Genomic DNA, 23,532 nt, shown 5'->3' on the forward strand with positions numbered 1-23,532 from the left:
AAAAATTAAAATAACATACAGATTTTAAACAACTTGTGAACTGTAAAAAATAAAGATTTTAAATAAAATTTATGCAAAAACCTAAGATATCGCAAGAATGAAAGATAAGTAATACAAATTTGTACTGTAAAGAATCCAAAAGGTTGCAGCAAAGATTATTTTAATCTAAATTTATTGCCGAATTATATGTAAGTGCAACGGTCTACCTTTTTAAATATTAATACATAGAGATTTTTCATTATAATTCTTGAACATAGTTTACCTTAGATGCTTGAGCAGCACCAGACGGCTCAGTCGGGAAGAGTGCGGTGAGTTTAGCCAGCAAGTTGTGCGTCAAGCGCACGATCTTCGGGTTGGTGGACGCGACACAGGCAGCCAGCCCGCGCTGCAGCGGCTTCAGCGCTGCGAGCACTTGCTCGCGCCGCAACACGCCCAACAGGAAAACCAGCAGTTCGAGCGCTGTGCACGCGTTAGCGCAAGCGCCCGCATTGCTTTCGGCGCTCGAGAATACCTTCACAATCATAAAGACGGATTGAGGTATTATTTTAAAGGCCGAAAATATTAATCCGATTAAAAAACATTTATGAAATAAAATCTGTTTAAAATTCTTATAATATTTTCAAAAACATATCTTTTCCTAACTTGTGATTGTGACCTGAAGGCTTCGAGCCACATCCAAAAGTAGGTTTTTAATTGTGATAAATATTATTCTTTACACAACCAAAGATCAAAAAGACACATGAATAGATAGCTAGAAGTCGAACACTACCTTATCCAACCAGGCCAGCTTCGGTTCGCACAGGTGCGGCCACACGTCCGGCTTGAGCGCCGCCTTGAGCAGCAGCACGCAGCGGCGCGACAGCTGCTCGGCGGGCGAGCCGCCGCCGGCGGGCGCCGCGCCGGCCGCCGCGCCCGCGCCCGCGCCCCCCGCGCCGCCCGCGCCCGCGCCCGCCGCCCCCGCGCCCGCGCCCACCGCCGTCTCGTTCACCTGCGACGGGGACGTCAACTGTGCAACCTTTAATACTTGCGGACCGGTGCCGGCGCCGGCGCAACGGGACTGACGGCGACGCCCAAAACGTTTGTGAGTGCGACAGCGAGCGAACGAATTTAACATTATTATGAAATAAAGAAGAAGTAATGAAGGGTTTAACAGAAACAGTAGTAATTAGTAAAAAACAAATCGATCACAAATGGATAACAGGAATAGAGTAGAGGAGAAAAGAATAAATTAAAAGTAAGTGGACAGCTACATTTTCAGGAATATAACCGAAACCAGCATTGTTTGTGTACACACAATTTCCCGGCGTCATTGTCGCTAGCGTGCGATAGGTAACAACGACTCGAAGGACCATTTCAATTGAAAACAAGCGTCAATACCTGGCAGGCGAGTCTAAGCAACAGGTTGACGACCACGTCAACGTGCTGCCTGTCGAGTGGTTTGGCCGCGTCGGGCTCGGCGCGAGAGCTCGAAGCCTGCGGACTTGCCCAGCCCGTGTTAAGAGCTTTGCGGACTTCGTTGCCGCTGTCTTCGGATGATATGCGCTTCATTGCGCCACTTGGTGACGTTGCCACCTGGATGAATAAACTTTTAATGTTGGCCAAGTAAAAAAAATATTAACGCTTTTAATAATTTCAAATACTAAGATAAAAGAAGATTCTATTCTCTTTTATTCTTCAAGTTAAATATCTAAAGCTAGTTGGATATGACCAAGAAATGGAAAGTAGTATGGCTACGATATTAAATAATTTTAGGCATTTACCAATGAAAGTTTTAATAAGATGCACCTAGTGCGATACATAACGAAAATAATTAAATGCACACACCACATGGTCATCAGGGGTGTGATCGCGAATCCTCTGCAGCTCCCACTTGAGCGCCACCTCCGCAAGGTCTACAGCAAGACGACGATGTTCCAAGGATGCGGTGGCGGAAAAGCCAAGTCGTTGCATAGCGGCCACCATGTGTCCCACTAGTGCGTGTCGCACGGGGTAGTATACCTATCACATATATAAAAAGTATATTTAATAAACTGTGTACTGCATAATTTTTATTTTTTACCATGAAAGCCAAACAATGTCTGTGTGAAAAATGTTTAAACTTTCAACCATTTTTATAAAATCCGCCGTTTTCACATGAAACACAAATCTACCCAAACAAACCTTCGTGTTTTAATATTTTATTAATAATAGCACAGTAGCCGTAAAGTAAGCAATCAGAATCACCTTGTAATGCCTAACAACGAGCTGCAGTATGTGGAAGAGCTGCTGCACCGAGTGGCCGTCCTCCACGATGATCTTCTTGGTCCAGTGCGTGAGCATCGTGTTGCCGTCCTCCATGCGCTGCGGCATCGCCGGCGTGAGGATCTCGAGCGCCGCGCGCACCACCGCGCGCGCCTCCACCGCGTGCGCCTTCAGCAGGCTGTGGAACACTGCGAACACAGTACACTTGTTAGCTATCGATTAAACACCCGAATACACACCGGAAAAGAACTTCATTAAAATAAATTGTGATGGGACGCCACTAACAAATTCTCTTTTTTATTAGTTGAAAAAAAACCCCTTCCATCAGGCTAATTGGGCCTCATTACTTTATACATTTCTTAATTTATCAAATATGTGCGTAATACAATCGTACCGTAAAAAAGTACTACACCATACGTAACTAAGGATTCCCAATTAAAAGCAACTTTAACAGTTGTTAGATGCTAGAGTTAAAAAAAAAATACCTTGCAACACTATCCTCTTGTGGATTGCAAATTTGGCGATAATGTGACTCAGTAATAAATGCCCATGATATCTGCAAAATAAAATATGTATATGAATTTCTATTTAGTATTGATGTTAATAAAATTTTTTAATCAAATTCACACTACTTTTATGTTTACCTAGTTGCAGGATCGACATAATTCTTGCCCAGAAGACAAGGCCACGCGAACGTCATTAATCGTCGCAATTTATTGCCTTGCTTCTTATTGTTTGCGTCATGAATGTGAGCTGAAGCTTGTTCAAGCAAAAGGCACGCAAACTGTAGCAACGATATACGCACCGCATCTGAACAGGCGAATGGGTTTTCTGGATCTATTACCTAAAAATTAAAGATAACATTCACGCTCAGTAAGGTTAAAACTAAAGTTGATTTTGAACATGGTTACGGTAACATTTTCTTGAAAAAAATATTTATGCTGGTGTATGAACAATTCACTTGAAACCAATCATTTAACATCTAAGTTTTGCTCCACTTACATTATTGATGAACACCGAGACCACGTTATCCGGATTATCCTGGTAAGGAGCCGGTGGACCGCCCACAATCTTCTGACCCTTCTCGAAGCTGACTGCGAAGCATGGAATTAGGATCATCTGCAGCACCTTCGCCTTTAGCTCCTGGGACATAGCATCACCGGAAAAGTGTTCCACGAAACGGAAGAAAGCTGACCGCTTCCATTCCACCGTGTAGTTCTGAGCCACGGTATTTTCCAGGAAATCACGTAGAAACTGAAATAACACGTTTAAATCGTAATTTTAAATAAAATACCCAATGTGTTCAATATTAAAAAGGCGAATTGATATTAGCATACTTGGAAATCGGGTATGAATCTATCACACAAGGCTCGCAACAACTGGAACAAAAGATCAATGTTCGACGGGTGATGACAGAAGTAGTGCAACAGAATCTTCACTATCAGCTTAGGTTCTTTCCAATGGCTACATTCGACATGTTCCACTCTCTTGTGAATATCCTGAAAATTAAATTTATGATTTAAAATTTTCTTAAATGAAGAACATTAAAATGAATTATAATATTTAATTTAAAAAGGAACAAAATTAAGAATAATAACAATGTTTCTTACGTGATATTGATTGCTCGACCAAATACGTTTCAAAAGTTCAATTAGGTCATGTTGCGTAGACAACCACTGATCGTCAAACTTTATTAACAGGGAGATGACTCGAATTGCCTGAAACTGCATTTCAGATTTGTCAGGCGGAGAAATATTAGCACCGGCTCCCCCACTAGCCGCTGCCAAGAGCTGGAGTAGTCTAGCTTTCTTGGTGGTCTGTAAAGCTTCCCTAAATGCAGGGCCAGCTTCTTCATGTTTTACTAAAAATATTAAGAAGCGACTCCATTGCTGGTCCTTGATGTTGTTGTCACTCATAATGAGGTCTAGAGTTTCTTTTGGGTACCTAAAATAATCAAAATTATAATAAATAAATTATTCAACATAGTTCACCATAATATTTTTATGTACATTTAATCCCAAAAATAAAGAAGTTATTATTCTAGTAATTTTTTAAATTTTTACCTTAACAGAAATTTAACTAGCGGTTCTCTGAATGGTGAACCAGCTTCAATCATTAGTGATTTTTCCGTGTGGAATATTAGCCGACAGAGAACATCGATAAAACGAGGTGAAGCGGCAGGAATTTGATGGAAAATTCCGATCAGTATTATTATCTTTTGTTCATTCTCCATGTTCTTTGAAACACTCTGAAGGAAGTTACCACCTAAAAAGCAAAAAGTTAAATATAGGTTATTTATCACACAAAAAATAAAAACACAAAACACTTATATTAGATAATTATCAAAATTTTCTAACTAGGAACATAGTATATGACTCACCTCTATTTGTTTGTATAGAGTAATCAAGTAATTTCTTGAGCAACTGAAGCAGTTGTTCACACAACTTCTCGCTGAACGTTGAAGGGAAGAGCTGTGTCAAGTAGGATAGTCTTTTAGCGCCATTCACACTGAGGTTTCTATGGTCACCGAGTGTCAATAAAAGCGGCCGCATAACTGGGTGTACCATCTCCATGTCTATTTGGAATCCAGATAAGAACTTCTGCATGCATTCAAAACCAGCCTATGGAAAAAAAATTATAAATGAAGTATGAATTAAAGTCACCTCAAGATATATTTTTCAGAACATTCATTAAATCTAGGAAATATTGCTATTGTTCGTAAATTTTTAATAAATGAAAACTTTTTACTTGCCTGTTGCAGTTCTGTATCATTCTTTTCCAGTGACTTGTAAAGCACTTGGAATATCTTCTCGCGACACAATTTCTCCTGTATGTAGTGGCATGCAGCGAGCGCTCGTAACGCCGAGATTCTTAATGGAATGAGGTTCACGCCCTTGTAGCAAGGAAGCTTGCCAAGCATCGAGTCTTCAGCCTCACACAGCGATACCAACTCACGGAAGAACACTTTGTGCTCGTTTATGTTCAAATCTGTCAAATAATACTTATTTAGATAAATAAGGAAATTACAATATGTAGAGCGATTACAATACAGTTTGCTTTTTTGTAGCTAATACATTTAAACAATTGCAGAATATACAATAAATTTTTACCAATTGTGAAGAGTCTAGGCTTTAAAGTTGTGCAGAATGTTGTGCCGTCCATCAAACCCATTTGTGCATTTGCAGGTTGATGTCTGAGCAGATGTTTCTTTGGCGGAATTATGTCAGCTAGCACCTCTCTGTGCGGATCCATGACTTCCGTTACCGATTTATTCTGTAGCTGTGCTATGAGTTCCAAAGATTTCATTGCCTATAAAAATATCCACAGTAAATACATTTACCCATGCAATATTAGAAAATGTTTGCTCTTCATACAAATTAAGTGTACATTACCTGTTGCCGGACTAATAAATGTGGACTCGTAACCTGCAACACGAGCTCTTGTAGCACATCATGCAGAGCGCGCGTTCTCGCAGCGGCTACTTCTGCTTCCTGTTCAATGCCATGTCCCCCGGGTCCAGTCACACAAACACGAACTAAACGCTCTAAGTTCACTGTGGCCATATCTAAAGCTCCTGATGAGACTTCACCAGTCAAATCCATCATCACGAAAAGAACTGCCTTCAAAAATGTAAAGACGTGCTTATACACCCATTCAGGTGCCATTTTCTCGAACATGAACTTCACAGCGATACACCCTCCTAATTTAGCGTACCACGCACGCTCATAGCAAAGTGCCGACATTCTTTCAGCCAAATATTCCATAAGGGGCAATTTACACGCACGCTCTTTACTTCCAAGAACAGTAGCTGCTGTCTCTATCATTAGTACGAGTGCCAAATGACCAGGCTTGCAGAGTTCCTTTTCTTCATGTCCCATTACCACAGCAATTGCATCTACTAAAACTAAAGCATCTAATCCTTCTTTAGGCCCTCCTGATCCTGCAAATGGACCAGCCTCTTGCGCTATCGCCACTAAAGTATAATGGCGTACGAGTGAAACCATTGTTGGTAGAACGTGATGACGAAGTTCTTTGATTGCTGCTGCAACAAACATTCCTGTAAGAGCTGTTTTGTGCGTATTTCTTACAATAGAGTTAGAACACTTGTAGTAAGGTCCGTTTTGAGATGGAATCTTCCCATCAAGGAAATTGGGATGATTAAACAGTTTTTGTAAAGTAGCGCGATCATCATCTAAATTAAGAGATGCCGCCAAATAACAACGAAGTACTTCCCAACATTGCCTGCGATAAAATGGATCTGTTGTGCTAGACTTCAATGCAGAAAATGCAGTTTCTATAACTTTATCAACTTCAAAATCGATTGGTTTTGCCTGGTCTTGGAAGTATGCTAACACAGCTGGAGGCGGTGCATCCGTTTCTCGGTATTCTAACCTTTGCGGTTCAATCATCATCTTTCTATTTCCTCCGCCAAACTTCCCAAGAACTCTAAATGCTATCCTTGCAACTTCGTTATTTTGTAGAGTCCTCCACAGAGCCTGCATCAAATCTGCTCGAACTGGTTGAATGTGTTCATACAGAAAATCAGGTTGCAAATTATCCACACATAATTCTAAAGTTCTAAGACCCTGTGATATTAATGTATGTGATCCGTTTAACGCTGATACGAGCGGATCCATCAGCATTGGTAAATAAGGCAAAAGACTGCTTAATCTAACCGGAACAGTTAGGCACAGTTCAACAAACAAATCTTTCATGTGTTGTTTGTGTAGGCCACTTTGTAGCCTATTTAGCCCTTCTAATAAATTGGGTAATAATGGCAAAAATTCTTGATATAGCAAGTCATGGCTTCCACCTCCAATCGAACGGAATAAAGCTCTCAGAAGTAAGAAATAATTATAAGGCTCTTTGGCTGTCATAGCATAATCCATAGCTTTATTAACTATGCTGTGTAAATGAGGTCGCAACATCTGCTCATTTTCAGTAGGAAAAAGAGAGACGGAACCAAAGACTAACTTAAACAAACGCAAGTATAAATTAGATCTCTCTATATTTGAGCCCATTTCTTCCATTCTCTTTAGAAGATATTCTACTAGGACAGTAGCAAATATCGGTGATGTAGCTGGATTAGATAAAAACGTGTTAGCTATAATTTGTAAAGTGGTATTCTTATTTATTCTCTCTACCATATGAGATATAGTTGCAGTAAAAATTTCTTGGAATGTTTGAGGATTCATCATGGAGAACTGAAAAGATAAAGAGAACAATACTTACTAATTATAACTGATGAAAATAAAAACGCTATTTGATTAAAGGTGAGTAATTATAATAACTGTTTATGTACTGGAGTAACTCATTAATTCATGTCACATTTGGACTTGAGGATCAATTTCATATATAGGTGGATTTTACTAAATTTCTAAATTTAAGAATACAAATAAATATAAATTTATTTTAATATACTATCATAATGTAAAGGTCCTGACAGAGAGCTACCAATCCAGACTTTAAAACGCGACCAAATCGCAACAACTTTCTATCAAACACCAACAGAATCACGCCAATCGTTACAAAAACCACAAAGAAAAAAAAAGTTCAGTGAAATCGAACCAACCAGACACCCTCCTTACGCTTTCAGGAAGGGCAATAAAAAAAAACAACTCACCACGCCGCTAAAATGCTCGAGCACCTCCTTCTCCTCCTTGGAGCGCACGTGCGGCTGCGCGGGCGGGTGCGCGGGCGGGCGCGGCGCCGCCAGCGTGTAGATGTCCAGCGACTGCAGCCCCCACACCACTAGCCGGATGTAGACCAGCGTCTCGCGCGCGCTCAGCTGCTTCTGCCCCGTGATGGTGCTCGCGGACGCGCCCTCGCCGGTCGCGGCTGTCTGCTGTGAGTGGATTTGAAGAAGAGTTTTTAACAGTATTAAGTAAAGTCAATAATTCTTCTTCACTGAGGGACTTCCTATAGATGTACGATGGACAAGGATGGGCAAACGGCTAGTATTTGATAACACTGTTATCTACAAGTTCATAAATTATGCATAGTAAAAAGTAACTAATCAAATAACTAAATGGGAATAAATTTAATCTACAGAAAACTCAATAAAGTCGAGAAATTACTCATATGTAAACAAACCTTGCAAGAAGCACATCCCCATGTGATTGTCTTGACACCACACACCAACGTCTTGACTAAAGTTCTATAATCACCAACATTCAAATTGCTCATTTGTGATATCGGAAAACCAATTTTAGACTTCTCCTCTGCTTTATTGATCCCATCTAAGAAGTCTGGTGACGGTTTATCTTCTTCCACTTTAACTTCAACTGAAGTAGATGTACTGGGTGTAGTTGCTGTAGGTGTAGTTGGTGTAGCACCATTTGTAGCAGGTGTTACAACTGGGGTTGCTTGTTTACTATAAAATAGAAGAAATTAATAATTTACAGTAAACTCTTTACTAACAAATATATAGAACATAGAAATGTTATACTAAAGTTATTTTGTTACCCCTATCATTGTCAAAAATATGCTTTTTTATGGTGACTTTAATCTTTTAGCAGACCTAAAAAGCTTTTTTAAATATTATTAAGTGGTTCAATTTTTCTACAAAAACTTACCACTTAGCCATAAGAGCTGGAAGTTGTAATTTAGAAATAGTTTTGAATTTCAAAACAAAAACTTCTAAAATGCGCATCAACAATTGCCGTCCTTGGGGTTGAGTTCCAGCAGCATTTTCACTCTCTGACCTTTGCCGGATACAATCCACCAAGTTGAGAAGTAACTTGCAAGACATTGTTTGGATACTGAAACAATAATTCAATTAATATTGTCATATTATAAAGAAAATTTTAATTTACTAGCATTAAATTAATCTCACCTTGTTGGCAGTGACTCATCATGTACATTTTTCGAGAACAAGTGAGCAGCTATGGCCAAGTCGGAAAGCGGCAAGTGCTGTCTCACATGGTGAACTAAATCTGCCAGTGTTGAATAAGCTAGTGGCCGCAATGATTCGTGCACCGTCCATCCTCCACCAAGTAAAACCTCTTCATCAAACAAACGCTCCATGTACGGAACAAATTCTAAAATAAACAGATCAATATAATTGAATGTCTTTTTTATATATTTTTGGCATAAAACACATTTATGATTTATTAATACAGTAAATTCCTCTTTATCTAAATTGTGTTAAAATAAGAGGTAAAAAAAGAGTTTTGATAATTCAGCATTTAAAAATTTGTACTTGTAATTCTCAATAGTATTTTTATGCCATTATACATGTCCATCTACATATATTTTTAATAAAAAAAATACAGGTCTATAAAGATTTTTAAAGATATTTCATAGCACTTACACATATGAGTGCTTCATGTGTGCAAATACATTCAGATATGCGTAATTCATTATCTGTGACAGCTGATATCCCCATTAATTCAGGTAAACAGGATTCTACAGTAGTACAATTTCTAAAATCTATGAACAGTATTTTTTCTTTTTTTATAAATTTATAAAACATGACCTTTATTGCAAGATTTTGCTGAAAGCCTTATAATCATAGCAATATACAGTGAATAAAATTAAAGTGTTTCTTCAGTCACAGTTTCTTGAAATTCAAGTAAATTTATGTTTGTCCTTCAATCATAAATTAAATAAAATATGTAATTTAATATTACTTACTCAGTCTTAAATCTGTTGCCAAAATGTGTCTAGTAGCAATAACTAATTCTTTTCTGAGATGTGCCACTTCCGGTGGACATAATGTCAATAGTCCAATAATACCTTTGACCATCATTGTAGCATGATTGGCTATGGTGTCTTGGTATATACGAATAATATAAGCCAGGAAAGCTAAAGTTTTAATTTGAGCACCCATGAAATCAACAAAGACTTCTTTATTAAATGTAGATGACTGTCTGTAAAGAGCAAAAGCGTTAAGCCAGTTTAGTCTAATTTTGAACATTTTAAATATGTATTTATTACATGCAATGTTTCTTACCTTAGTGTTGAAGTGGGTTGTAGTGTAATAGTTTCCATAATAAGTGGTATAAAGTTACTGACTTCTTGATGAACATTTTGTTTATAAAGCTGATACATTAGAACAACTATAATTGGAAGTTCTTGTATAACTTTCAATGATAAAACTGATCTTGGAATTAAATTATACTGCAAAAAAAACATAATTTTGAAGATACCTACTAATTTATAAAAACATGTTATTATTTATAAATTATATATTTATTATTCACCGTTACAACACTTCCATCCAACAACTTTTTTTCTGTATGAATTGGTGCCGTAGTATAAGTCTCTTGTAGTAATTGATCAATATTCACTTCGGATAAATCTTTCACCCTTATAGAGGGTCTGGGTTCGAAAATTTTTGGCAAATGATTTGGTAAATCGGAATATATAGCCTTTACCCATTGTAAGAACTTATGAATCTGTAATAAACAAATTATTATAACAGTGCAGAAATCATATAGAAATGAGTACAATTTTATTTGAACTACACATTTATTTTACTTACATCTACTTCAGCACAATAAGCAGGTCTGTATTGTTTGTGCAATTCCATAAATATTTTCAGGCAAACCAAAACATTTTCCTCATTTTCAATCTCCATTAATTTTAACATCAAAATTAATATACTCTTAACATAAGGTCTAAGGGTCTCACTTATAGGTAAGCGATGTATCATTTCCAATATGAGTTTTCTCACTTGCTGAATGTTGTATTCAGCAATGAAGTGGGGTTCACCTTCTTGTAAAATTTTAAGAAATATTTTTAAAGAATGATCTAAGAATTGAGGATATTGTGGAGAACTCAAAATGACCTGAAACATTAATATTATTTGCTTGAATGATTTTTCTAGTTTAATTTTAATGAATGTTATTCTCGAGAGAAAAAGAAGAAGAAATAATTTAATATTACACAGTTTAATTGGTAAGTAACAAAATCCAGCTAGTAGTGAAATGAAATGTTTACTAAAAATTCAATAATGTAGGAAAATTGAAATGGTTCAGAAGATAGATATACCTCAAAATTCTCGCTTAGCTCTTGTGCTGCTTTTAATTTTATTTCATCCTTAGCTCCCGGGTCGGCAAGCATGGTTACATAGCTACGATATGTATTCATTTGTGTATGCGGGTCCCCTGGACCACCGGCTGCCATTGTGGTCATCATTTTTCAGTTTATACAATAGCAATTAAAGATTTACACTATACACAGACACATAATATTCACATCGATAATTTCAGTATTCTTGAAAACTACATAACAATTATTGTATTTTGGCATGGCGAAACGCCGTACCGATGTGCCGATTGCCGATCTAGGATTTTGAAGTACTATTCTGCTACTCTTTGATTTTGAAGCTTGTTGAAGTCGTAAAGAATAAGGAAATAAGGATGTTCCCAGAAGTTCATGATCCTAATCATAGACTATAGAAATAACTAAAAATCGATAATTATTTTTTGAGCTTAAAAAAAAACACTATATGTAACTTTAGATTTTTATTTCAATTGCAGTTTATAGGGATCTACTTTAAATACTGCTTATGTGTCGATAAACATTTAGACAAAAATTATCTACTTTTAATACATAATTTAATAAAAATATATGTTATGGTGTATTTAATCGTATTTATTTTATTGTAAATAGTAGTTGTAATTGTTAGAAGTAGATCGTATTTACTATTTAAATTAGCTTTCCACACACGGCTTTGCTCGCGTGAACTGAAAAATTTTGTACTGTGTGTATCTTCGAAGAGTATATCTCATCAAGTATTTTAAGCAAAAAACATACTCAGAATTTTTATTTTTAAAGATAATGACACCTCATTTGATTTCATTAGCGAATTCATTATTTTACCCCTGGTTACATGTATGGAGAGCCCTCCCTAAAAATATTCTTTTGAAATAAAACTTTGTTACAATGTGTCCAGGTTTTTAATGGTAGAAAAAATACTAATCAATGTTTTAGGGCTTAAAAATCATCCATATTGCATTCAATCATACTTTTTGAAAATATTTCTGTCTAGTTATTGCTTTATTGTATGTATAAATTATGGCTGTATAAATAAATGTCATAGTCCAATTGTTATCCTACCCTATTAAAAAAGTAGTCTATTGTTTATTCTATGTCATCGGCGACGGCATCGATGGATGCTTTTCTATTATTTTTTTAAACATAAAATGGGTTGAAAATGAAAAATAAACAGTAGTGGTTGTGAAAAAGTTTGAATACATTCATGTGAGAAGAACTTAAAATGTGATCATGGCTGCGTTTGTGACATTATTAGTCATAACATTTTGGCTCCGCTGCACAATGGTGTATGGATTTGATTTCATATCTCAATATCCCATGCACTCAAATGAGACATTCCAATTTAATCATCTTGCTGTCGATAGAGTAAGTGGCCAAGTGTATGCTGGTTCTATAAATTGGCTACATCAACTCAGTCCAGACTTGAAACCTCTACACGTAATTCGAACAGGGCCCAAACTTGATAACCCGACGTGCCATGCAAGTGGTTGTCCGTCGACTGATATACAAACTACGTTGATTGATAATGTAAATAAGATATTAGTAATAGATCATGAATCAAGAATAGTTATCGCTTGCGGATCAGTGGCGCAAGGGTCGTGCTTCAAATATAAATTGGGTGATTTATCGTCGAAAGCTGATTTCGTTCCAGAAAGTGTTGCAGCCAACGATGCGGAAGCTTCCACTTACGCATTTATTGGACCTGAAAGATATACATCCTTGGACCGTTTTAATGTATTGTATGTAGGCACTACATTTACAAATAATGGAGAATACAGACATGACGTGCCTGCAATATCTAGTCGCGACCTAATGTCATTAGAGTTGGCGAAATCCACTTTTTCCAAACAGAGTTCTATTCAAATTGATGTGAAATACAGAGATAATTTTTTAGTGCAGTATGTATATGGATTCAATGCAAGTGACTATGCTTATTTCTTAATTATTCAAAAGCATTCCCACCTAGCTGGAAATGAAGAACTTGGATATGTGTCAAGATTAGCTAGGACTTGTGTTAATGACGATAACTACAACAGCTATACGGAAGTAACATTAGCATGCCACGTTAAAGAAGAATCTAGTGATGGTAAGAGTGAAATTGTCAATTATAATCTTGTACAAGATGCTAAAATTTCTAAGGCTGGAATTAACCTTGCAACGCAATTAGGAATAGAACCTGGTGATTCAATTCTGGTAACTTCATTTAGTCCATCTAAAGGTATTAGTAATGAACCTATGTCCAAGTCTGCCATATGTGTATTTTCCTTACAAGAGATAGAAATTAAGTTTAATGAAAATGTTCATATGTGTTTTAACGGTAGTACTAAGGCACGTAATATGGGATACATATCAGGGATGATATCAGATGGTAAATGTCCCAGTGTAGGATCAGTTGGGAATATACTTAACTTTTGTGAAGTAGGTTTAAAAATAAGTGGTCTATATCCTATAAAAACTATGGCAATAATTAAATGGAATGATACTCTTGTAACATCTGTTACAATGTCAGTTACTGGTCTGCATACTGTAGCATTCTTAGGCACCAATAGTGGAAATCTAAAAAAGGTGTTGATTGATGCAGAAAAGGCAATACAATATTCTGCAGATATCCTTTTACCAGGCCAAAAAATAATGCCTGATACAACATTGTCCCCATTTCAGAAAACACTTTATGTTTTAGCTAAAAATACAATTATACAAATACCTACAGAGAAGTGTGCAGAATATAGCAACTGTTCCTCATGTTTAGAATCAAATGACCCTCATTGTGGTTGGTGCTCCTTAGAAAAACGATGCACTGTACAAAATATGTGTCAAAAGGGAACACAAAGTGCCCCTAGGTGGCTTTCACAGTATACAGGACAACAGTGTATTGATTTTGAGCAAATTTTACCTGACCGCATATCTGTTAATGAAGTCACTACTGTTCAATTAGTAATTCGCACATTACCTGAATTACCATTTGGTGCAAAATATAAATGTGTTTTTGGAAACGCACCACCAATTGATGCAGCTGTCACATCAAGTGGTCTTGCTTGTCCAACTCCAGACATTAAACACAGGCCAAAAATTGCCCAAAATCAAGACCATGTATATGTACCATTGTCTGTTCATTCATCAGAAACAAATAAAGATTTTGTTTCTCGAAATTTTGCTTATTATGATTGTTCTAAGCACACTACTTGCCATTCTTGCATAATGAGTGAATGGGCATGCAATTGGTGCATTTATGATAATAAATGTACACATGACATTTCAATATGTCAAAGGACCATTATTTCTGGAGAAAACAATCCAACAAAGCTGCTGAACCATGGCATTGGACATTGTCCTAGAATAAGGCAATATAAAAAACCCATATTATTACCAAATAATGTACCGAAAGAACTAGAACTTGAAGTTGAAAATTTGCCTCATTTGCAACCTGGTCACACAGGTTTTCAATGTATCGTTAGTATTGAATTGGCAAATATGATTTTACCAGCAAGAGTAGAGTCAAATCATTTTATAGTGTGTGATAAAACTATGTACTCATATGAAGAAGATGTTGGAGAATATAATGTCAGTGTCAAAGTTTTTTGGAACCATAAGCATTATATTGATACTATAACAATAACTCTGTACAAATGTGAAATTTTAGGATCCCATAGAGACCATGCTGACTGTTCACTTTGTATAACAAGAAACACTATCTATCAATGTACATGGTGTGGAAATTCTTGTTCATACAGTGAATCTTGCCTAGAAAGCCCTGTGACTGAATGTCCCAAGCCTCGAATTGATATGATAAAACCCCTCAGTGGTCCAGTGGAAGGTGGAACTATTTTAACTATTGAAGGAAGCAATCTTGGCTTACGAGTTGAAGAAGTTACGGGTAAAGTTCGCATTGGGGATGTGCTTTGTGATATTGTAGACTTTGAGGTTTCTGTTAGTATAACTTGTAGGACAGGTCCGTCTAATGGATCTGCAATCTTACCAGTTATTGTAGAAAATGATAGTGGATATACGGAGTCATCTGTTTTGTTTAGCTACAAAAACATTAAACTTCAAGGCATCTATCCTAATTTGGGTCCAGTCTCAGGAGGTACTCAATTAGCTATAGGTGGTCAACATCTTAATATAGGTTCATCCGTATTTGCATATTTAGATGAACTTCCATGTGCAGTTAATAAAACACAAACTTCAAACAGCAGATTGATTTGCATTACCCCAAAAGCAAATACACCTCGAGTAATACATACTTTAACGGTTTCTATAGACAATGCAAATCATACTTTATATGGTGATTTATTCAATTACATAGCTGATCCAACAATAATGGAAATAAAACCATTAAAGAGCTTTGTTTCTGGTGGAAGAATGATAACAGTTCATGGCACTAATTTGCATACTATTCAAAAACCTCTTATGTTGTTATACTATGGCAATGAAGAACTTCCCGTTAACTCCACGCCTTGTGTTGTTCTCAACTCTAATCAAATGGAATGTCCCAGTCCTGCAATTAACAAGAAGTATTTAGATATATTACAAGCCACAAAGTCACAAACAAATACTCCCCAAATTGCGATGAAGGTAGGGTTTGTAATGGATAATGTCGAAACAATGCATGATTTAGAAAAATATTTTAATCCACCAAGGACACATATGCTCTTTGTAGAAGATCCACATGTTTATCACTTTCCTAATAGGATTAAATCATACAAAGGTGATCCTTTAGTTATTGAAGGAGAGAATTTAATAAGAGCCAGTGACGAGTCGGATGTAGTTGTCACAATTGGTACTCAGCCTTGCAATGTTACAAGTCTTACAACACAACAACTTCTTTGCACACCTCCAGAAATACAGCCGGCAAATACAGATGAAAATGGATTCCAAATAAATGATATTAATTTACCATTAGTGGTTGTTAAAATTGGTAGGAATTTAAGATTTCCTATAGGATATTTACATTACGAATTATTAAGAAATTATAATTTCCCCCCTGAAGCAATTGCAGGTATTGCGGCTGGCACATTCTTTTTGGTTTTAATTTTTATGATAGTTCTCGTAATGTATAGACGACGAAGTACTAAGGCTGAACGTGAATATAAAAGGATTCAAATACAAATGGATACACTGGAAAGCAATGTGAGATTAGAATGTAAATTAGCTTTTGCAGAATTACAAACAGATATGTCTGATTTGGCTGCAGATCTTGAGCATTCTGGTATTCCAACACTTGATCACGTAAATTACGTCATGAAAGTATTTTTCCCTGGTGTATCAGATCACCCCATACTCAATGTTCAGCGTCAGTTCATTAACACTCCAAGAACCAATTACGATGCTGCTATGATTCAATTTGAACAGCTATTGAACAATAAATGTTTCTTATTGTCATTCATAGATACGTTAGAATCTCAAAAATCGTTCAATATTAGGGATAAGGTAAATGTAGCATCGTTATTAATGATTATACTTATGAGCAAAATGGAATATGCAACAGATATTCTTAAATCTCTTCTAATGCGACTTATTGATAAATCAGTGTGTACAAAACATCCGCAATTAATGTTACGAAGAACAGAAAGTGTTGTTGAAAAAATGCTCACTAACTGGATGGCCCTCTGTATGTATTACTATCTTAAAGATTACGCTGGTTCATCACTATTCCTATTATTTAAAGCGATAAAACACCAAATAGAAAAAGGCGTTGTTGACGCTATAACTCATGAAGCTAGATATTCGCTATCAGAAGAGAAATTGCTTAAAGAACAAATTGATTATTCAATTGTTACTTTACACATAATACAAGATGATTTTGATGACAAAGTACAGTGCAAAGTGTTAGATTGTGATAGCATATCCCAAGTAAAAGCAAAGATATTAGATGCATTATTTAAGAATACACCATTTAGTATGCGTCCGTCCGTCCACGAAGTTGATTTAGAGTGGCGACATGGTAGAGGTGGTCATGTCACACTCCAAGATGAAGATGTTACTACGAAAACTCTAAACGGTTGGCGAAAATTAAATACGTTAGCCCATTATGGTGTGAAAGAATCGGCCATCATGTCCCTTATACCAAGGCAAAATGATAGCTTTAACACGCCATATAAAATTCCATGTAAAAATTGTACTGGAATATATTGTACAAATTCACACATACGTGTTTACAAAAATGATATAACCGATCAAAATGTGCATTACTTTCACTTAGTAAAACCCATTGAATATCAACATATCGTCAACAAATCTTCAGAACATAGTCATAAAGCCATCCCAGAAATTTTCCTTACTAGATTATTGTCCACAAAAGGTACTGTACACAAGTTTGTCGATGACTTTTTCGGTACCATATTAACCGTTAATGAAGTACTACCCCCAGCAGTAAAATGGTTATTCGATTTGTTCGATGACGCTGCAAGAACGCACGGCATCGTAAATCCAGAAGTTGTTCATGCGTGGAAATCAAACAGTTTGCCTCTAAGGTTTTGGGTCAATCTTATTAAAAATCCTGATTTCATTTTTGATATAAATAAAACGGCAACTGTGGATTCATCACTATCAGTGATTGCTCAAACATTTATGGATGCATGCTCTCTATCCGAACATCGGCTTTGTAAGGATTCTCCGTCTAATAAATTGTTGTTTGCAAAAGATTTGCCATCATACAGGGATATGGTTATCCACTTTTATCAGGCCGTATCACAATTACCTCAAGTAACAGACCAAGAGTTAAGTACTTCAATGCAACAGCTTTCAGTTGAACAGTTAAATGAATTTGATACATTATCTGCTTTAAAAGAATTGTACATCTACGTTAGTAAATATAGAGAACAAATTGTTTTAGGACTAGAAAATAAAATGCACTTAGCTCATAAATTAGATAACATAGCATGCACTATGGAAGGGGATCCAACATCCATATGCTGACTATATGATATTAATGTAAGTCACGATTTGATTGCATTTACATAATTTATTTTATACACTACATATTCTGTAAAATAAAAGCTTTAATTTATTATTAAATACTCAGATTTAACCCATTTGTAAAGAAAGACTGTAAAATACCAGTTCCGTATTTCTAGTTAGAATGTTATAACTTTAATAATAGAATATTTTTTTCAGTGGATTATATGAATTACGTCTTATTAAAAATAATATTCTGTGAAGTTAATTTGTACATAAAATTGCGTCATGTTTCGAATGATCTATTATTGGCTATTACAAAATTATGGTTAAGCCTTTTTAATCTCCTAGTGGCCATATTTTATTATCTTGTGACATTTTTATTAGTAAGTGAATGTAAAATTTATGATATTGTATTATTGATCTCCTTTATATTTTGAATGATTTCCAAAAATATATGGTCTGGCACTGATTTTAGTATTATTATTAATGACAAGTATATGCTGCTAAAATACTTAAAATTGATGTGTATTTGCTAAGATTATATGTGTAAAGAGAATGTAATTTTTAAGAAAAATGTTGTGATATTTGTATTTGGAATAAATATAACGTTATTACGATAAATCTATTGTTTACTAACGTTATATTTTAAGCCGTATTTGTTTATATGAATAATTTTTGCACAGAATCTCAATTATGCTCACTATTTTACTTTTCTTCTATTATTTAATTTATACTATGGTTTCTTCATTTTCTTTATACGTCATTATTATTCCAATTACAAAGTAATATAGGTATAGATGTAATTTGTTAATATATAAGGCAGCGTAAATTCACCCGTCTCTTAAAATTTTATATTATTGACTTAGAAATATACTTATTTATCGAACAACATGTAATTTTTTATTTAAAAATCCTGATTTCTGAGAGTAGTGAGGCCTAAGAAACAAACTCAAGTTATAATTATTATTCAGATATTTATTGCTTGCATAGTTGGTTGTTTAATTTTTATTAAACAGGTGTTGCTTGACCTCGATTTTTTATTATTTATTGATAGTGGCATCAGAAAGTCATCATCTCTGAAAATTCCAACCGTGTAACTATCACGGTACATAATATACAGCCTAGTGTCAAACGAACTGTGAAGTATTATTAATATCACAGATAACATAATACTACAATACTATGTAATATGACACCGTTTTATTTGGGTCCGATTCCGTGTCTGATTATTTGTACGTTTGTAATAGATAAAATTATATACTATTATATTACATAGCTAACTGATTTTTCAAATCACCAGTTGAAGCACTTTTTTCTTAATTTATATCGTCGGACAACTTAGGAAAGAATTATTTTTTTATATCTTTTATTCTCCTGAGTGATAAGGGTGTCGTGGCGGAACGTTCGCAAGATCAGCTGGTATAATCATGAAATACTAGTTGACTCGTAACCATATGCTGGGCGTAAAACGAAACTGTTATTTCACATTAAATAATTATCGAGACAATGAGCCAGTAACTAAATTCAGGAATCCTAACTGAAAAGTCAAAAATAAATAAAAAAACGTTAATTAAGTTAATCGTTTATTTTTTTGAACATCAATTGAAAACCGCAATCAACGAGATGACCGCAATACATTACTATAAATAACATAATATACAGGCCAAATCTTAAGGCTCTCAAAACATTAGTCGCTCTACGACCATCTGGACATTTTAATACATTTACCATTTCATTAAATATCTACACGTAGGTCTTCGACTACGCTTAGGCTTGTTTCACGACAACCGTGAGATCACAAAAATTTTAGTTTTCTAAGTACATAACTACATAAAAAACTAGAGTAAGTTGGTAGTGGTTTCTTACAGATAACTGACACAATCTAAAGATATTGAGATACTTGAATACAGAGATTCTGCATTATATCTAAACTGTATTATATATTGATCCAATTATTAAAAAGCTAAAACTATTAAAGTGCTTGATGACACAACATAGCCACCTGTGTGTAGGTACTGTACTCATTAACATACGTTAAAAAATATATCTCAGCTATGTCTGAAACAAGTTTTTTATGTAGGTACTTCATATACACACTGATAATTGTTGTAAACACATTTAAACAAAAGCAAGAAGCGTTATTACGAAGCATTACATCGAGTCAAATTTAGCTGGATTTTAGAATAATAATTGATGATAGTAGAATTATAAGCGACGTTTTAGCTTCCCTTTTCATAGATAGCCTTTGGACAATATCATTCGTATCTTTATTTCAATTTTCATATAATCTATTCATCATACTGTACAACCATGCCATATCAACACATAACATCTACCATCATCAATTGTAAATTATACATAAGAATTATCATGTAACAACATTACTATAAGTACACAATATTTTGACGATGTCGTATCACTCTGTGATGTTAAGAAATTTAACAATCTTAGCAACATCTACCCTATATAACAAAGTTTTCTCATACGTGAACAAATTTGTACTCATAACTGCACACTTGATATTCATCACCAACATCCAGTCTAGGCCAAAATTATACAACATACTGGACGCATGTTTTAGGCAGGCCATTCGTATGAACGATGGCATATTACTATCAACACGTTATAATTCAGAAAAGGGACTTACTTATGATGTAATTAACATTCCATTATCAGATACAATATGCAATGGCTCGCCTAAAAACAGTATTAACTATGTTTCCAATTTGTAACTAGCGGTGGGAATGTATAACTTATACTAGTAAACATTTTGGAAAACAGGATTCGCATTTTGACATTAAATTTCAACACTGACTTTTATAACCGCCATCGTATATTTCGTCAATATATGGTCACCAGCTTAAATTCACTCTAAAAAAACCTTACTGCATTATAAAATTTTACAACTAAAAATGCTTAAAATTTTATAAATTAAAAAATTGTTGGAACATTTCAAAGGAAATTTAAAAGAAATACGATGCATCTATATGCGATTCCTTTCCGAATAACAATTATTTTGTAGAAAAATACCAATGTCCTTGCTAAAAAAAACTTACTTATTTGTATTTGCAAGGTGGCAAAAAATATAAATGAAATCATATAAACGCATCATCTTTTAACCCTTTATTCGCCTGTAGTAATACACAACTGAGTCAACCGTATAACGTGTCTCCAATACTATTTCATGACTCACATTAAAAACCAAATCTCGGATAACTACATATTAGTTTCCATAGAACACTTTATCTAGGTTTTGCTATTAAAACATACACAACCGTGACTCAATAAATTTGTCCCTTTTATAGCATTTCACAACTTCTTTATATATTTTGGTGTAATCAGACGGTAAAAAAAAAAAAAGAAATGAAAATTTAAATCAAAAAGTGTCAAGGCAATATCAATTGTATCAACAAGTCGTAAAACTGATCTAGGTACATTACATACATGATATTAGCTTAATTGAATAACTATTTGCGAAGTTTATTAGCAATTCACCCGTTCTTTTTTTACTTTGAATCTAGTGCTTTGGTCATTTAAGAATAATTAAAACCGTGTCATATATGGTTCTGTATAAAAAACGTAACCTTTACATAAAACATTTAAATGAGTAATAATATAATAAATATTAATGTATTTATTGTATAATTATTAACTATTTGAATAATAAATCAAAATTGTTATATTATGTAAAATTATATAAGTAGATAAATGCAATATAATACATTTTTTCATTCACAGATACTATAACAAGCAGATTTAAAATTTAATCAAACAAATATATCACATTATAAGGAAAAACTACTTTATCAACTACTTATCGTTTTCGTACAGTAATAAATATATCAGTTGTACTGGAATTAATATGTGTAAGCGATTATTGTGCAACATTAAAATTAAGTGCACATTAAATAATTTTTTACAGATAACATTTAAATAAAAACTTAAAACATTTGTATCATTACCTGACGAAACAACGAAAATCTCATTCTGATAAATTTCTAGGCACACTTACGTATACCATTAGGCACATTTTTCAAACTCTCAAGCCCATCATTAATAAATATCTTACAACAATCAATCACGCCCAACTATAAAAATCTCGAATGTTCCACGCGAATTCGCCGATGGAACAAAAATGCATTCTAATTTTAAATTTAATTTTGGAATGTCAATTATATTTTTTGTGCGTGCTTCTCGAATGGGTCGCGGTAGAGAATTGTGGCGGATTTGATGAGATCTGGTTCGTCGTCAGATACGTTATATTCTGCGGTGGCCATTAGCGAATCTTTTGGTGAACATTTGTTGTGCGCCATTAGCAAGCCGCCAACCAGACCCACTAGCGCTCGGTCGAGCCACGTCACAGGGTTCGCGTACAGCAGCCCACCTTCGTAGAAACCCAAGTGACCGCCGTGCGCTAATTCTAGAAACATCTTCTTATCCTGCGAACCTGGAAAATTCTGCGGTTAAAATTGACCCGAATATTATAGTTAGTCTATACATATTAATTTTATTATAGTTAATTGCCTTAAAAAATCAGAACATTTAATTAACAATCATTAAAAGGTCCTCCTTTTAAGGTAGACACAGGCAATTGAAAAATTGTATAACATGTTTAATGCATTACGCAGAATAATTAATTATAACTTCAAGTTTATTTAAAGAGGCCCAAACCATTAAAGAATTGCATTCCTTTTTCTTAATCACGTTTGCGTGTAGTGTTTAATCAGCAATTAGTATGTGTATCAATTGGATTTATGTCTTTAAGATATATAATCTTACATATTGAAATTTCCATTAAAGCGTGTCAAGTAATTGTAATAATACTTACTGACAAACTCTCTGACGATCGGCAAGAGTGGTTCAGGAACTATGGGGTCGTCGCGTGCGTTGATAAATATCATCGGCGTTTTCACTTTCTCGAGGTAGAATGCTGAGGAACTCCACTTGTATAATTCCGCTACAGAGTTAAACCCGTATACTTTTCTGCAACGAAATTACAATATTAATTAATAAAAAAACTGTACATTTTAGTAAGTATTATTCATAAATATAAATCTTGAAAAATAATTTAAAATTCGAATCAGAAAAAAAGCTCGATTATTCTCATATTTTTTCGGTCAAATATACACATCAATGAAATTTTCCATTGCAGTGCAGTGCAGTGCCGTTGAAAATTATAAAAGAAACATAAAATTAAAACAATTGGAGAATTAATAGCTTTTATAGCTATTAATTCTCCAATTGTTTTAATTTTAGTTGTTAAGGCTTGTTATATAAAAAGGTTGGCATTGTACTGACACAAAAAATAAAAACAAAAAAAAATATATATATCTTATATCTTTAAACGAGCAATTCTTGTATATATATATATAATTGGAATCTCGGAAGCGG

General features: G+C 34.8%; 3 protein-coding genes across 4 annotated transcripts in view; 1 reads left to right on the forward strand and 2 right to left on the reverse strand.

The window, feature by feature from the left end:
• Window positions 1-11,593, reverse strand: part of LOC119832206 (transcription-associated protein 1) — a 29,343-nt gene extending 17,750 nt beyond the window's left edge. Inside the window, exons 1-25 of one of the 2 annotated variants that reach the window (XM_038355836.1) lie at window positions 11,236-11,593; window positions 10,727-11,032; window positions 10,446-10,640; window positions 10,196-10,362; window positions 9,877-10,112; window positions 9,077-9,281; window positions 8,817-9,002; window positions 8,335-8,614; window positions 7,865-8,086; window positions 5,634-7,445; window positions 5,352-5,550; window positions 4,994-5,229; window positions 4,622-4,862; window positions 4,305-4,506; window positions 3,852-4,185; window positions 3,579-3,740; window positions 3,244-3,495; window positions 2,886-3,085; window positions 2,727-2,797; window positions 2,224-2,429; window positions 1,825-1,998; window positions 1,366-1,572; window positions 932-988; window positions 770-865; window positions 263-511 (exon numbers count right to left, since the gene is read on the reverse strand). In XM_038355836.1, the coding sequence (XP_038211764.1) occupies window positions 263-511; window positions 770-865; window positions 932-988; window positions 1,366-1,572; window positions 1,825-1,998; window positions 2,224-2,429; window positions 2,727-2,797; window positions 2,886-3,085; window positions 3,244-3,495; window positions 3,579-3,740; window positions 3,852-4,185; window positions 4,305-4,506; window positions 4,622-4,862; window positions 4,994-5,229; window positions 5,352-5,550; window positions 5,634-7,445; window positions 7,865-8,086; window positions 8,335-8,614; window positions 8,817-9,002; window positions 9,077-9,281; window positions 9,877-10,112; window positions 10,196-10,362; window positions 10,446-10,640; window positions 10,727-11,032; window positions 11,236-11,382 (6,642 nt within the window). In that variant the 5' untranslated portion in view covers window positions 11,383-11,593. Of the gene's footprint in view, window positions 1-262; window positions 512-769; window positions 892-931; window positions 989-1,364; window positions 1,573-1,824; window positions 1,999-2,223; window positions 2,430-2,726; window positions 2,798-2,885; window positions 3,086-3,243; window positions 3,496-3,578; window positions 3,741-3,851; window positions 4,186-4,304; window positions 4,507-4,621; window positions 4,863-4,993; window positions 5,230-5,351; window positions 5,551-5,633; window positions 7,446-7,864; window positions 8,087-8,334; window positions 8,615-8,816; window positions 9,003-9,076; window positions 9,282-9,876; window positions 10,113-10,195; window positions 10,363-10,445; window positions 10,641-10,726; window positions 11,033-11,235 lie in introns of both variants that reach the window. The other variant, XM_038355846.1, reaches the window with a different exon arrangement.
• A 736-nt stretch (window positions 11,594-12,329) lies between these two features.
• Window positions 12,330-19,023, forward strand: LOC119840335 (plexin-B). Its single transcript, XM_038366898.1, has one exon. The coding sequence runs from the start codon at window positions 12,475-12,477 to the stop codon at window positions 18,157-18,159; it is 5,685 nt and encodes a 1,894-aa protein (XP_038222826.1). The 5' UTR covers window positions 12,330-12,474; the 3' UTR covers window positions 18,160-19,023.
• Window positions 19,024-19,707: 684 nt separating this feature from the next.
• The window catches only part of LOC119840460 (abhydrolase domain-containing protein 2), a 17,994-nt gene continuing 14,169 nt past the window's right edge, over window positions 19,708-23,532 (reverse strand). The window contains exons 6-7 of the mRNA XM_038367089.1: window positions 22,970-23,124; window positions 19,708-22,588 (exon numbers count right to left, since the gene is read on the reverse strand). Of these exons, the coding sequence (XP_038223017.1) occupies window positions 22,314-22,588; window positions 22,970-23,124 (430 nt within the window). The 3' untranslated portion in view covers window positions 19,708-22,313. The remainder of the gene's footprint in view (window positions 22,589-22,969; window positions 23,125-23,532) is intronic.

This window comes from Zerene cesonia, chromosome 1 (genome assembly GCF_012273895.1).
Source record: "Zerene cesonia ecotype Mississippi chromosome 1, Zerene_cesonia_1.1, whole genome shotgun sequence".
NCBI lineage: Eukaryota > Metazoa > Arthropoda > Insecta > Lepidoptera > Pieridae > Zerene > Zerene cesonia.

Coding starts and splice junctions, on each gene's coding strand:
- LOC119840335 (XM_038366898.1), top strand. CDS start 12,475: ATGGCTGCGTTTGTGACATTATTAGTCATAACATTTTGGCTCCGCTGC.